The following is a 16565-nucleotide window of genomic DNA, read 5'->3' as shown; positions in this document are numbered from 1 at the left end:
CGTGAATGTCCTTGTGAATCATAGTCAAAAGTTTGAAGGTTATCCTGGATTTTATGGGGAGCCAGTGGAGGCCTTGAAGTATAGGAGTGATGTGAGCTCTTTTATTTGAGTTAGTGAGTAACCTGGCCGCAGCATTCTGGACCATCTGTAATGGTTTAATAGTTATCGCTGGGAGGCCTAGGAGAAGTGAATTGCAGTAATCTAACTTGGTGAGGATGATAGACTGTAGTACAAGCCGGAAGTCGTTGAAATGCAGGAGAGGTTTCAGATTTTTGAGGACCTGGAGTTTAAAGAAGCAATCTTTGGTTGTGTTTAGTACGAAAGATTTAAAGTTGAAAAGGTTATCAAGCCGAACCCCTAGGTCTCTGACAGAGGCGGAGTGTTTGATGAATGTTTTCGCAAATTGAGATGCGCTTTGTGAGTTAAGGAGATTGTGGGTATCATCTGGGGAGATGAGAATTTCGGTCTTATTAGAGTTAAGGATAAGGTTCAGGCTGGTGAGCAAGCAATTGATGGATTGTAGACAATCGTTCCAATGTGCCCAGGTTTTTTGCAGGGATTCAGTGATCGGGAGGAGGATTTGAACGTCATCTGCAAAAATGTAATATTTTAGTTTGAGGTTGGAGAGAAGATGGCAGAGAGGAAGCAGATAGATATTGAAAAGTGTGGGGGAGAGTGATGATCCCTGAGGGACTCCCAGGTTTGATTTGATTGGGAGTGATTCCTTGTTGTTAATTCTTACTTTGTAAAATCTATTCTCTAGGAACGATTTAAGCCATCCATGTGCTTCTCCTTGGATGCCGATATCTGATAAGCGCTCAAGTAGAATGGAATGATTAACCGTATTGAAGGCAGCGGATAAGTCAAGAAGGGCAAGAAGGTAAGGTTGTTTTCTTTCCATGTTGAGTAGGATGGTGTTGGATAGTGAGGAAAGTAAGGCTTCAGTGTTTTTAGATTTTCTGAAACCGAACTGGTAGGAGGAGAGTATATTGTTTTCTTCAGGTAGTCTGAGAGTTGTTTGTTGACAATTCTTTCCATCACTCTGGAGATCAGTGGAAGATTGGCAATAGGGCGGAAGTTAGCTGGGTCAGATGTCGGAAGGTTAGGATTTTTTAGTAAGGGTTTTAGAATGGCTAGTTTAAGTTGATCTGGAACCTTTCCTTGAGATAGGGAGCAGTTTATGATGTCTGCCAAAGATTTGGAAATGATGTTCGGAATGGAGAGAAGAAGATTGGAGGGAATAGCATCTGAAGGGTGTGAAGAAGGTTTTAGCTTTTTGAGGATGATTTCAATCTCCAAAGAGGATGGTGGCTCGAAGGATGTAAGGTATGAACTCCTTATCGGTGTTGAAGAGTTGGAGGGAATGGTTGTCTGTTGTGTTGAGGTGATGGGCTTGAGAAGGTTGGTTATTTTATTTTCAAAGTAGATGGCGAGTTCTGTAGCTTTATTGTAGGCTTGTTCGTCCGGGATGATCACATCATCTTCTGAAGGGAATGCTTTCACTGCTTTGGCACTATTGGAGGCAATTTTAAAGAACCTCAGATTGGTCTCAGCTAACATTGACTGTGTTCTCTTTAGAAGTTGATGGCTGCTTTTTTATGAATAATGTGGCATTTGTTCCATATTCCATGTGCAACCTGATATACATCCCAACCCACCCTAGCACCAATAAACTAGCAGCAATATCTTAAAAATAACCCATTCCACACATACACATACATTCAACCACACACACTCCCCACCCACTAAAACCACCCCACCTCTAAAGGTTGAGATTATCTTCATCTGAGTGTGTATATCTTACTACATACTATTTATTCCATAAATGTGCAATTTTAATTCTTCCTGCTCTGCCTCCTTCAATTTTTCATCACTTCTCATTTCTCTCTATGAATTATGGCAATGGTTTTGAAATCTGCCCTAGAGGCACATCTTCAACACTGTTGACCACCACTTACTTCTAGACACGCTATTCTAACTCCAACTACTAAACATTTAATTTTCATGGTTCAACTCTATCTTGGCTCTCTTCTTACTTTCCCTATCGCTTCTTCAGTGTTTCCTCTAGGGGCACCTCTTTCACAGCTATTCCAATATCAATCAGTGTCCCTCAGGGCTCCTTTCTTAGTCCTTTTCTCTCTGCATGATGGGGAGGAGATAAGAAAGCTTCCCTGCCACCAGATGTCCCCATGAAGCTACACCTGATCTCACTCCAGCCATAGTCTATATGGGCTCATGGCTGAGCAGGGCTTGGCCTATTTAGCTCTGCCTCTTGCAATACCTGATGCCTTGTCATTGAGTCTACTCTGTTCCCTGCTTGGTCCTGTTCTACCTTGTCTTGCTCTGTGACTTCCAGGCCTTCCAGCTCTGTCTTGCATAGTCCTGTGGCCACTGGACCTTCCAGCTCTGTCCTGTCTAGTCTGGTGGCCTCCAGGCCTTCCAGCTCTGCCTTGCCTAGTCTGGTGGCCTCCTAGTATCTCTCCCTTGCAGGCCTCCAGGCCGCATGCTTAGTAGCCTTCAGGCCTTCTGAACTACTGCCTTCAGGCCTCTCTGTTCTTTGTCCTGTCCTTGTCTGACTTGTCTAGTCTTGTTCTTGTTTGGTCCTGCCTAGTCCTGTCCCTGGTATCTGCTCCCTGTATTTCCAGTGCCATGCCTTGCCTTGCCCAGTCTGCCCAGCCCTTGTCTCCAGTCCTGCACTGTCTCAGTCTCCAGCCCTACCTTGCCTTCGTATCCAGTCCTTGACTCAGCCTGTATCTTCGAATTCCAGCCTCAATCTGTCTTCCAGCTGCCAGAACCCAAGTGCTCAACCTGCAGCGGAGGCGGCTGGACGAGGCGGAAGATTTGCTCTGCCTTTCTTTGAAGCTGTTCTGCCTTGCCTTGAGCTGCCCCTGTGTGGCTTCCACAGCCTAGCCAGACCCTCAGTTGTGAAAGAATGACAAGGCCATACCATCACAATGGGAGTGGGTTCAGGACTCCTTGCCTGCCTGGTAATCCCAGTGAAAATTCTTTTACTCCTTTTGAACCCTCGACTCTATTCTGGATTTGCTCTCAATGCCAATGTCATAGCCCCTCAGGATCCACAAAGAATGTTGTGTAAACCCCCCAATCCTGCCTTATGGGAATGCAAAGGGTGCAAATGTGTAAATTCCATGTCTCTGGAGGATTGCTTTTATTGTAAAGTATCTAAATTAATTTCTGACCAAATACCTATTGCTCCAAAAGCTCCAGTTACTAGATCACTGCCTTACATACTTTGTTACTGTGAATGCAGGGCTTGTCAACACACGAGTCCATCATTTCAACAGGTATGTCATCACCGCAGTCTTCCTAATGCTGCAACCCCCTCTTGGAGATGTGAAAAATGCTATGTAGAAAACAAGTGCTTTGAAGTAACCTGTTTTCACTGTGCTGCTACTAAACCAACTTCTAAGACACATGATCGAGCCACAGCACAACTGATCTCTGAAAAGGCAGGTCCTTGTAACTTTCAAGCTAAGCTATCATCTGTGTTAAAAAAACAAAAAAAAACAAACTTCTGATGTCTCCTTTCCCCATAATGAGAAAGTGAAAATCAAGCCAGTTAAGTCTGTGTTTAGACAAGATTCTCTTGAACCTGATTTACAAACACTCAATGTTCCTCTCAAAGGTAACCTCTCTCTTCAATTGTAGAGAAATGCTACAATCAAGGGGTAAAGGTACCTTTAGTGTCAGAGGACTCCTGTTTATCCATAGCAATTAGAAACAGGGAAAATGCCTTGCAAGTAAAACCTGCTCCCACCTTGGTTTCACTTAACATGGACCCTACAGAGATCTCTAAATCACCCTGTAGTTAATCTGCAGCATTAGACACTGAAAAAAGAAAAACCATCATGATCAATTGCTAAAGCAACTCATCTTACTGCCTTCTGAAGGCAATATCTATCAGCAGAAGGCAGTGAGAAACACTGCAATCAAGTTAAAAAGGTATATTCCATATCAGAGGACTCCAAGTACTCCTGATGTCATTAGAAGCAAGAGGAAAGCCTTTCAACTGAAACCGGTTTCCACCTTGGCTTCAGTTAACACACATTCACAGAACCCTCTACATTTCACAAAGGTCAATCCACAGTAGCAGACACTGGAAAAGGAAAAGCAGTTTCACTCAGCTCCTAAGACATCTGTTTTGGCTCTTTCTGAAAGCAATATCTCTTTGCAGAAGTCAGTGGGGGAGAAACATTACAATCAAGTTAAAAGAGAAACGTATTATCACTTCAGTTTCAGAGGGTACCTGTCTTTGTTCTTATGTTTCTGCTTTTTCTAACACCAATCTAACCCTCGATTCTACCAGGCTAATTGTTACACCTGTCATGTGTATTTCATCTCCAGCTAAGGCTAACTTACCTTTGAAACCAGTCTCTGACAGGGAGGATTCTGCGCAACCCAACTCTGCTGTCTCTATGTCTTCAGAGTCCTAAACCTATATCTGCAGGTAATCCTGCTCTAATTAAAGTTGAATTTATGCTGATGCCCTAAAGATCATCTTAATAGAAGAGACCACACCCAGCTCTGATTCTGTAGCAGTATCTCAATCATCCAGGATAATTACCAGCTGAGAACCTTCTTTAAAACAGACTTTATCAGTAAAAAGAATCCAGTGATACATTCCACCCTAGATCTTCTACCTCACTCTCCTGCAAAAAAAAACAAAAAACAACCTTTCCCTGGGAAGAATTTGGTATTTAGTGCCCAGAGTCTGCTTTTATCTCCTGAAGAGAAATCTAGAACTTAAGACTTGCCATACTGGGTCAGACCAAAGTTCCATCAAGCCCAGTGTCCTGTTTCCAACAGTGGTCAAGCCAGGTCACAAGTGCCTGGCAGGATCCCAAGTGGTAGATAGATTCTAAGCTGCTTATCCCAAGAATAAGCAATGGATTTCTATAACTCTACCTTAATAATAGTTAATGGACTTTTCCTCCAAGATCTTGTCCAAACTTTTTTTAAACACAGCTACACTAATAGCTTTCACCATATCATCTGGCAACAAATTTCAGAGCTTAATTATATGTTGAGTAAAAAAATATTTTCTCTTATTAGTCTTATTTAGTTTAGTGGGTCATCTGATCTTTTTGAAAGAGTAAAAAACTGATTAACATTTACTCTTTCCATGCCACTCAATTTTTTATAGGCCTCTATCATATCTCCCCTCAGCCATCTCTTCTCCAAGCTGAAGAGTCCTAACCTCTTTAGCCTTTCTTCATAGGGGAATTGTTACACCCCCTTCATCATTTTAGTCACCCTTCTCTGTACCTTTTCTAATTCTACTACATCTCTCTTGAGATGTGACAACCAGAACTGCACACAGGGGCGGATTTTAAGAGCCCTGCTCGCCTAAATCCGGGCGGATTTAGGCGAGCAGGGCCCTGCGCGCCGGTAGGCCTATTTTACATAGGCCTACCGGCGCACGCAGAGCCCCGGGACTCGCGTAAGTCCCGGGGTTTTCTGAGGGGGGCGTGTCGGGGGGTGGGCCCGATCCGCATGGCGTTTTCGGGGAGTGTCGGGAGCGTTTCGGGGGCGGGCCGGGGGGCGTGGTTACGGCCCGGGGCGGTCCGGGGGCGTGGCCGCGCCCTCCGGACCCGTCCCCAGGTCGCATCCCGGCGCGCTAGCGGCCCGCTGGCGCGCGGGGATTTACGTCTCCCTCCGGGAGGCGTAAATCCCCCGACAAAGGTAAGGGGGGGGGTTTAGACAGGGCCGGGCGGGTGGGTTAGGTAGGGGAAGGTGAGGGGAGGGCAAAAGAAAGTTCCCTCCGAGGCCGCTCCGATTTCGGAGCGGCCTCGGAGGGAACGGGGGTAGGCTGCGCGGTTCGGCGCGCGCCAGCTATACGGAATCGATAGCCTTGCGCGCGCCGATCCAGGATTTTAGCGGATACGCGCGGCTACGCGCATATCTACTAAAATCCCGCGTACTTTTGCTGGCGCCTGATGCGCCAGCAAAAGTACGCCAAATCGCGCGGTTTGAAAATCTACCCCACAATACTCAAGATGAGGTCATACCATGGAGCGATACAGATGCATTATGATATTCTCCGTTCCATTCCTAATAATCCCTAGCATTCTGTTTGCTTTCTTGGCTACTGCTGCACACTGAGCAGAATTTTCAATGTATTTTCAACATTGACACCTAGATCCTTTTCCTGAATAGTGACTCCTAATGTGGAATCTTGCAATATGTATCTGTAATTTGGTTTACTCTTCGCCAAGTGCATCACTTTGCACTTCTCTGCATTAAATCGCATTTGCCATTTGCATGACCAGTCTCCTAGTTTTGCAATGTCCTCTTGTAATTTCTCACAATCTTGTAATTTAACAACTATGAATAATTTTGTGTCATCTGCAAATTTGATCACCTCACTTGCAAGTAAATTTTAAAAGGTGTGCACTTGTGCACATAAAGGTGCGTATTGGGCTCACGAGCCAAAATATGTTCAATTTTATATTGTGTGTGCAAGTACAATTTAAAATATCTCTACTATGCATACTCACAAGTGACTGGGGGAGAGAGAGAGAGACTACTTTAAAGGGCCAATCTGACAGGCTCTAAATAGCCCACTATAAGGGAGCACTTTCAACTCAGGGTGGGTTTTGGGGAGGATGGTGTTACATTGGTCTGCCTAAAGCACAAGAGCCTGTGAACCCTTGTAACACTGCCCCCGCCCCCCCCCCCCCCCCCCCGAGTTGAAAGTGCCAACCTTACAGTGTGATTTATTGAGTGTCAGATTGGCCCTTTAAAAGAGTCTCTCTCTCTCTCTCTCTTTCCCTTCCTAGACTTGTGCCTCATCAGGACCAGTAGTAAAGTTACCTGCATAACTTGGCACATGTTGCCATGGTCAGCCTTGCAAAATTCAAGGGTTACGCGTATATGTCTTGGCCCACCCCGGAATGCTCATTCCATGCTTTGTTTTCTGCCTCCTTATTCTTAAAGTGCGAAAAGTGGAATATTAAAAAAACCTAAATCTAAATAAATCTAAACACGCGCACAAATATGTACGTGCGTATTCCCCAACTTCTTAAATTTTGCATTGCTCTCACGCGGCCTGCGTACACGTGTATGGGGCCATTTTGCATGAGCAACCCTTTTAAAATATACCTGTTGTTCCCATTTCCAGGTCATTTAGAAATATATTAAAAAGCAGTGGTCCTAGAACAGATCCCTGGGATACTCCACTATTCACTTTTTTCCATTGGGAAAATTTATCATTTAGCCCTACTCTCTGTTTTCTATCTTTTAACCAGTTGGCAATCCACAACAGGACACTGCCACCTATCCCATGGCTTTTTAATTTCCTAAGAAGTCTTTCATGAGAGACTTTGCAAATATTTTCTGGAAATCCAGATACACTATATCAACTGGCTCACCTTTATCCACATTTTATTTACGCCCTCAAAAAAAAGTTACAAATCTGTGAGGAAGACTTCCCTTGGCTTTGTCCCATTAAACTATGCTTAAGCTTTGTGCCATTAAGCTATGTTCCAGTCTCTAGTTTTGCTTGCTCTGAACAATCTGGTCCAGGATGTGAGTGCTACCTTAGTGAGTCCAACCCACACCGCTGCTGGAGGGACCCAGTACAGTCTTGTTGCTCCAGGAGCAGCCCAGTTCAACCATGCCACCCTGGGAGGAGCCCAAGCCAGTTTTGCTGCTCCAGGAGGAGTCCAAGTCAGCTATACCACCCTGAGAAGGGCTCAGTCCAGTCTTGCCGCTCCAGGAGGAGCCTAGTCTAGCCATGATGCTCTGGGAGGAGCCCAAGTCAACCTTACCACGCTGGGGAGAGTCCAGACCAGCCTTGTCACTCGGGAAGTTTTAAGAGCCCTGCCATGTTGCGCCGGGAAGATAAAGTCCACTATTCTGCTCTGGCTGGACCTCAGTCCAGCCTTGCCGCTCCAGGAAGAGCCCCATTCTGGGAAGGGTCCAGTCCAGCCAAGTTGCTCTAGGAGGATCCCAAGTCCACCATGTTATTCTGGCAGGAACCAAAGACCACTGTGTCACTCGGGGAGGAGCCCCAGTCCACCAGTCCTTCAGCCTGGCCCCTGAGGGATTCCAGCCATATAGTCTTGCCTTTGAGAGACTTTAGTCCTAAAACACCCAGAGTCTGACAACCCAGTCCCAGGTATTCTCAGTGGACCTTCATTTAGACCCTGTCTCCTATGCTGGGAGAAGGCGCAAAAGGCATCCGCCAAGAAGGCAGCAGACGATTCCTCATTCTGCTTTAGCTGTTATATCCAACGCAAGAGGGCACAAATCATAAAACTGCCACAAACAGAAATCTGGACCGCCAAGATTGTGGAAGTAAGCAAGAGCTTCAAGGGTATCTTGATCCTCTTGTCCTGGGGATCCTTAAGAGAAGTGCTACCCTCCACAGGTATAGTAGTACTTCAGGTAACCAACCTGACCAGAGCATCCACCTGAGGCAAATGAAACACTTGACCACCTCAGGAGGATGGGGATACAATTTGAGAAGATTCTTTACACCTTTGAGACTAGTCTCTGGATCCACCCATTCTGCCAATGCCATTTCCTCTAAGGAAAAGCCTTAGTAGTTTTGCTAATCCTTTTGTTAATGGCGTCCCAAACTGGAGCTTCCTCCACCTTGGCATTTGCTATTCTGAGGCAAGAAATCAATTGATTGAACAATGCCATAATCTCGTCCTTAAGAAATAAGTGGATAAATGTCCTGTCTTCTCAATTAGAAGCCACCTCTCCTTCCAGCTCACAGCTTGCAGAATCCATGAGGTCCTCAGGCTGCTCCTGCATCTCTTCAAAGTCCGGGTTGGGAGACTCCATAGGACCTCCTGGGATACTTGCAAGGAGCTTGATGGTCTCAGCAAAGGACTTTTGTTGCACTTCAGGCTTCTGAATGCCAAAGAAAGCCTGTTGAAGAAATCTGAAAAACTGTGGAAAATGCATCAGAAAAATTAACCTGTCCCGAAATAGCTACTTCATGGGGCCCTCTGTGGGAGCAAAGATTGTAGCATCACCAATTCCCATCTCAGAATCTAAATGCAACGGCCAAGGAGCCTAAAGTGGCCACCGCTCCCGCCAAAATCGCAGCATCTGAAGCCTCCTCCTGAATTAACCCTGGCAGAGAAAGGAGGCTTCCCCAGCAAGGAAGGTGTGGCAGATGGCCCCCTAGAGCCTGGTGAACACTCTCCCAGAATCTCCCCTGCAAATACACACATGAAGCACAGAGGCCCTGTGGCCAATGCAAACATCCGATAGCTGCAGGCCCCACAACAGTGGCTGTGCCTGGACTTGTCCATCATGGCTAAAAAAGAAAATACCCAACTCAGGCCAAAGGAAGCTGCTTCTCAAAATCCCCCCAGCAGCAGATCAAGGAGCCTGTCTCCATATAGCCTGTCAACCTGATGATTGCCGTCTAATCAAAGGTCTGCTCCATCCTCTCTCACATTTTTTTTAAATTTAAAACAAACTGACAACAGTCAAGTGAGGAACAGGGAAGGGGAGGGGATTAGTAAGATTCTCTCAAATGCTTGTAGTAAAAAAATCACAGTCTCTCCTGTCAGATCCTCTGTCTCTTATTTATTTATTTGTTTATACTACAGGAAAGATTCCCCTCTCAGGCTTGACCATATCCCCTCTGAGACTGGGAAACTCTGATCAACAGGTATGCGCTCTCCTGGCTGCAACAGAAGCCTGGCCCTAAACAGTAACAGAGCCTTAAAAAAAAAAAATCCTGCTGCTGCATCTGAGAGTCCTACCATCTGCTGGAAGAAGAGCATACAGGGTTCTCTTTATACATAGTGGCAATGATGACACAGGATAAATCTATGTACTCTGCCTCCATCTGCTGGTAAGGGGACATAACCCACTTGTTCAGGCTGGACTGGTATAGCAGGATGAAATGGAAGATATACTTTATCTGCTTTTTAAACAATTCCTTCTAGAACTGTGCACATAAGGATCTACTACGGGGAGGAATCTAAGGTCCTCTCATCTATTATTTTCAGTGTCTATTCCATTTACCTCTGTATCGTTCAGTGGTTCCTCCAGGATCTTGAGCAGGTCTGTGGTATAATTCCAGGATGGATGCTTCCTTGGTAGCACATTTTGGATCCTCTTCACGACGCTATTGCTCACATACCACCACAAGTTCTGAAGATCCGATTCTGTGACATTATATTTCTGCCTCTAGCAGGAATAAATGACAGCAAAAAAAAAAAAAAGGCATATGATATTATTTACATCTACCAACAAAATGAACTACAGCAGTTATCTGGCAGTAATTTACCATAGCAGATCATTCCACCCAGTGTAATCAGATCCCAGATAATTGGCATTATTGTGGCACATTATGGATATAAACATAACAGAAATATTATATCACATCCTTATAATACTGGTGAAGAACCCTCATGTAGAAAACAAAGCTGGGTATTTCCAACTCAAAATGTCAGTCAGTGGTGTAGCTAAAGTATTTGGCAACTGGAATGGACACTTCCTTTGGCACCCCTCACACACACACTCACACAGGGCTTGGGCCTCGTCTTCAGCCGCCAGTAAGATGGGGTCTGCTGATAGCCAACGCATCCTCTTCCTCTCTATGGCCACCAGAAGATGGGGTCTGCTGATGACCATTGCATCCTCTTCCATATTTTGGCCTCCAGCAGCATGGGGTCCACTAGCAGACATCGCATCCTTCTCCTTTCTTCAGCCATCAGTGGAACGGAGTCTGCTGGAGGCCTCCGTTTCCACTTTCGGTGGCCTGCTGAGTTGTGGGGTAGGCAGCAGCAAGAGTCGCGCTTATCTCAACATCATCTCCTGCTGCCGCAGGACCAGTTTCAATAAACATAACTCCTGCTGCCCAGGATGGGGTATGGAGAGGTGTCATGCCACTGATTGGATCGGGCAGGGGTTTGGTTTATCCCTGCCTATTCTGATCTCTGCACGAGGGAGGGGGTGTAAAGTTGTACGTGGCCGAAAAAAAAGTTATGCATGCTCCCAACCTTTTTTCTGTCAGGACACACCTGAAACATGGCTCTCACCTGTGTGACACACTGAACACATGTCCATCACAGGGCTTACTGTAACTGCAAACCCTTCACTGCCAAACACTTTGAGAACACAAACCCTTGCAAAATATAAAAATAAGACACCTAGAAACTTGCCATACCATATCATACCAGCATTATCTCAGGACTTAAACATTAGCAGCCTTATCTATAACACAGCAGCAATGCAAAAATTATGCTATGCCCTAGAACACTAATACACCACCTATTGGTGTTAATAGAACAAGCTGTATTGCTATACAGCCCTACAGAAATACTGCACCTCACTACAAATTAGGGACAGAAACATGCAGACAAAAATAAAAATGGAAAGTCCGAAAGAACAAAATACAAATATATAATGCACATTGTAAAAGATAACATATGCCAATCACTAAAATTATTATTATTTTTTTTTACCTTTGCTGTTTGATCTTAGTTTTCTAATTGGTTGGTCTCAGGCTTTTTTTTTCCACGTTCCCTTTCTTGCTCATTTCCCAATTCCTTTTATAAGGTCTCTTTTTTTTTCTGTTTCTTCTCTTTCCACCTGTCTTCTTCCCTTCCTTCCTCAATCGCATATTTAGGTCTCATTCTCACATGCTGCCTCTCTCTCATACTCACAGCTCTCTCTTTCAAGCTGTCTCACACACACAAGATTTCACTCTTGCATGCTCTCTCACACAAATACAGAGGATCTCACATGCTGTCTCTGTTTCTCACAGCATACAGACTCTCACTCCCACACACAGTCTCTCAACTCATTCTCTCTCACACACACACTCTACAGGGCCTCAGCCTCCCTCTTGCTTCTGGGTCTCCTCTTCACAGTCCTATGGGACTGGCTCTGCGGCAGCCCTGATCATCTCTGCCACCACGAAATGAGATCCTCATTGGTCCTATTACTGGGCCACCACAAGGTGGAGACCATGGCTGCCCTACCACAGATGATGCTTCTCTTCTGCATGCGAGCCGATGCTCCTCCTCTTTCCTGCCCGTGCGAATCTGGTAATGTTTTTCTTCCAGGGCCGTGCGGGCAGGAAGGAGAAAGAGCACCTGGAGGTTTGGGGATCTCTTGTTTTCTTTGGGCCATGATGGGATGAGCTCCACCACGGCCCCACTTATTTTCATGCTTGCGGGAATAAAAGCTGTGTGTGGGCATTACAAATGTTGTGTGTGGGTGTGACAAATGTTGAGCACAGCCATGCACGCTCACAGTTTAAAGGGAACAGTGGTTGGCACCCTCTTCCTGGTTGTTACCCAGGGCGGACCCCCTAGTATTCCACTGATGCCAGTGATGATTAAATATTATATAATCCTGGCTAGAATCACTAGAAAAGGATTTCTGGAGGATTCCTGCTCACTCTATAGGGTTTAACAAGAGTTCCATTTCCACAGTGCTCTGCAAAGTGCAAGATCTTTCCTATGTAGGAGGTGTTTTGGAAGGGATCACTAAAATTGCAGCTAGGGTTGAGTGATAGTAGGAGATGTCATTCCCCCTAAGGGGATGGGTTTGATAAAGGTCATAAATACTACTTCCACAGGCACAGAGTGAGAAGCAATGGACAGAGCTGAAGAAAAGAAGCACGATGTGAGGCTCTTAGGTTCCCTAGCTGAGAGATTCTTCAGAGGGATATCTGTTAGTCTGGTGTAGCAAAAATGACAAGAGGCAGGTGGCACCTTAGAGCAGCGATTCTCAACCGATGTGTCGCAACACACCAATGTGTCGCCAAGCACTGGTTGGTGTTTCACGGCTCCCGGTGTCCACGGCCCCAGTTATACTTCCCTTTATCTTTTTCCTGCCCCCGTGGGCCAATGGGAAACCTCCTCCCTTCTTCCTGCCCCTGTGGGCCAATGGGAAGCCTCCTCCGTTCTTCCTGCCCCCACGGGCCAATTGGAAACCTCCTCCGTTCTTCCTGCCCCCACGGGCCAATTGGAAGCCTACTCCCTTCTTCATGCCAGTGGGAGGAGGAAGCCTCTGATTGGCCGGTGGGGCAGGAAGAAGAGGGGCATCTCATAGCCCAGGGTGGGGTGGTTTGAGGGGGGCTGGGAGGAGTGACAGTGTCCAGGCCCGTGGCGGCGAAGAAGCCCGACCCTGTGGCCGCCATGGGCTGGAAGTGCTGAAATTAAACACAGCGGCAAGCCACAAAGAAAAGAGGCCAGCCGCGCCAGGAACCGTGATAGAGTAGGGATTCCCCAAAGCGGCAGTGAGTCGCAAGCACAAAGAGGCTGGTTGCTCCGGGGATTCCCCCGGGGATTCCCCCCCAATGCAACAGTGAGTGCAGCAGAACCACGTTCAAAGTAAAAGTGGAACTCAGCCATGCTGATTACAGATGGGGCAATTGGAGCTCCCAGCGGCCGTAAAAGCAGGCAGATGAGGGACCGCGGAAGCCTAGAGATATCCAGACATCCAGCAGAAAGGCTTGAGTTCTGTTGCATATTTTTCTAAAATAAATGTTTGCTGCTTCAGTGCGGCTGAGAAGGCAGCAGCAGCACTGGAAAATCTGCCACTGCGAAATTAAAGGGGAACACAGCATTGGAGCTCTAAGCAAAGTGTGTGTGAGAGACAGAGACTGGGCAGGGAGGTGAATGGGCTGTGTGTGAGAGACAGACTGGGCAGGGTGGTGACTGGGCTGTGTGTGAGAGACAGAGACTGGGCAGGGTGGTGACTGGGCTGTGTGTGAGAGACAGAGACTGGGCAGAGTGGTGAGTGGGCTGTGTGTGAGAGACAGAGACTGGGCAGGGAAGTGACTGGGCTGTGTGTGAGAGACAGAGACTGGGCAGGGAGGTGACTGTGGTGTGTGTGAGAGACAGAGACTGGGCAGGGAGGTGACTGGGCTGTGTGTGAGAGACAGAGACTGGGCAGAGTGGTGACTGGGCTGTGTGTGAGAGACAGAGACTGGGCAGAGTGGTGACTGGGCTGTGTGTGAGAGACAGAGACTGGGCAGGGAAGTGACTGTGGTGTGTGTGAGAGACAGAGACTGGGCAGGGAGGTGACTGTGGTGTGAGTGAGAGACAGAGATTGGGTAGGGAGGTGACTGGGGTGTGTGTGTGTGTGAGATAGGGACTGGTCGTAGTGTTTAATTGGGGTGTGTTTGTGTGTGTGTGTGTGTGTGTGTGTGTGTGAGTGACTTGTGGGCCCTAAAGAAGAGGACCGTGAGGACAGAGCTTCAGCAGCCGCTGCTGCTCCTGGTATGTGCTTTCAAGGGAAAAGAATAGGAGAGTTTCTGGAGAGGGTAAGTAAAGGTGGCATTTTAAGTTTATTTTTCTTGATTGACTGCCATTTTAATTATTGAGTATTATGTGATATGTCTGCTGTTTTGAAATATTTTATTGATATCTGGACAATTTTTAATAATTTTTATGAGTTTTAATTGTTTGACGTTATTCTGTTCATCAGCTGTTTTGAAACATTTATTAATATAGTTTTACAGTTATTTCTGTGTGGGGATCTATAGGAGCTTGGCTTGTTCTGTTTTCCTAATAGGAGATGTATTAGTGTTTAGGACCTGATTTAATATTTGTAGTGTTGCCTTTTCATAGATAGGGTTGTTATGTGTACCATAATGCAGGTGTAACTTTGTGCAGATTAGTTTCTGTGCATTATTGCAGATCCTGGGGCTGTGTTGGGTGCTATATTTCTCTTTCCATTTCTCCAGATTTGCACTGCATGCAGAATGGCTTTTTTTGGTTTTCCATTCCAGTTTGTCTCCATATTTATAATGTGTGGTCTTTCTGTACTTGGTGAAGGTCAGTTCTGGGTGTGTGACCGAAGTGAGGTATTTTATTAGCATGTAGGCAATTGTATCAATCTTATTTGTTGTGTTTTCTCAATAGGATATGCATTAGTGGTAAATTATTGCCTTTTCATAAGGAGGGCTATTGTGCCTGGTAGTAAAGGGATTTTGTTTTGCTTTTACTGAGATGTCATCAGAACCAGAATATCTTTTTTTTGCATGGTGAGTTCTATGGATAATGCCCTAGTTCTGCTCTGCATCCATTGTTAAGGGTCAAGGGGGTTCTCGTGGATGCGGAGTGTATGTTTACATATAGCCCCATGACGGTCATATGTTCAGTGTGTCACATATGTGAGAACCATCTGCGAGGTGAGTCCCGGCCGAAAAAAGGTTGAGAACCATTGCCTTAGAGGATATCCAATTTATTGAAGCATGAGCTTTCGAGGACATTGTCAGATGCATGAAGTATAGTACAGGAAGTGGGTAAAATATATGGAGATGGGGGAGGAGAGGAAGGAGGAATCTCAGCCAAGTATTTTCTATTACCCTAAATACACAAACCAGGGAACCCTGGACGCCCCATTGTTTCTAGCATCAACATCTTCTTGGAAGCCCATAACTGAAAATCCATTGAGTTGGAGCCCAGAGAAAAATCCAAGTTACCTTGGATGGGCAACAGGAGTGAAGAATGTAATGGGAAAAGAGATTCTTACACAGTCTGGACCACGCCCATCTCATTGGAACAATCAGACCATTCTCTAAGAAAACTTTTAGACTGAGCATGCAATACATATCTCAAAAAAACTGGAGACGTTAACGCCTTTTCTCCCTGAATATTCACAAAAGAATCATCATCATTGAATCAATCCCTGACAATTCTTAAAATACTATCTTGATTATAACCCAATAAATCCCTCTATGTGCCCAATCCATTTTTAACCAGGCCAGTAGAATCCTTGATTCCATCCCCTTCCAGATAAAATCACGAAGCAGCTTATCTAGAATATTTCCATATCTTTGTTTCAGCTGTAGAGGGAGATTTTGAAACATGTAGATCCACTTAGGGGAAAAAAACATTTTAAAAATGTTAATCCTTCCTCCCAAAGACAAAGGCAAATCCCGCCATGCAATCAGTTTATCCTTGGTAGATACTAGCAGCTTAGATATATTTAACCCATATAAAGTTGACAAATCAGTGGATACTTGAAGTCCCAAATAACTAATTGTGCCAACAGCCCACTTCAAGGAAACTGATCCCCCAATATGTTTTAATAAATTCTGGAAAAGCTAATGCTTCTGACTTGTCAATATTTAATTTAATATTAGAGAATGATCAAAAATCTCCAAAAATAAGCGACTGAGCCAAGATATCCCAATTTCTTCCCTTGTACTTCTTCTGAAGATTGGATATTTGCTAATAGTGGCTCCAGGTTCAATAAAATAAAAGAGGGGAGGATCCAAGATGGCGTCTTACTGAGAGGACATGGCGTTTGGAGCTCCGCAGTGTTTGCAAGAAATTACCTCATTTTATTTGTTGGAAATAGGCAGAAATGCCACATACCAAGCGAAAAGCTCGGATTAGAGAGGCTTCCTCGAGTGTCCCTAGCCCGACACTGCAGCAAACAACTATTGTGGAGTTTTATTCCCCGGCAGTAAATCCAGTGAGGACCGCGCTAGTGACATCCGGAGAGCAAACGCTGTCGCATGCGGCTGAAACATCTTTAAGCCCTGGAGCCCCGCTGACACCTCCCCCCCCGACATGGACACTGCCTGCGAGCACTGAATCACCTCT

General features: G+C 45.6%; 1 protein-coding gene across 1 annotated transcript in view; it reads right to left on the bottom strand.

The window, feature by feature from the left end:
* IL34 (interleukin 34) overlaps positions 1 to 16565 on the bottom strand; it is a 163188-nt gene that overhangs the window by 22142 nt on the left and 124481 nt on the right. The window contains exon 5 of the mRNA XM_029608912.1: positions 10015 to 10179. Coding sequence (XP_029464772.1) covers positions 10015 to 10179 — 165 coding nt within the window. The remainder of the gene's footprint in view (positions 1 to 10014; positions 10180 to 16565) is intronic.

Source organism: Rhinatrema bivittatum, chromosome 7 (assembly GCF_901001135.1).
Source record: "Rhinatrema bivittatum chromosome 7, aRhiBiv1.1, whole genome shotgun sequence".
NCBI classification, from domain to species: domain Eukaryota; kingdom Metazoa; phylum Chordata; class Amphibia; order Gymnophiona; family Rhinatrematidae; genus Rhinatrema; species Rhinatrema bivittatum.
The sequence above is the reverse complement of the archived record's forward strand: the minus strand, read 5'-3'. Positions and strand labels throughout refer to the sequence as shown.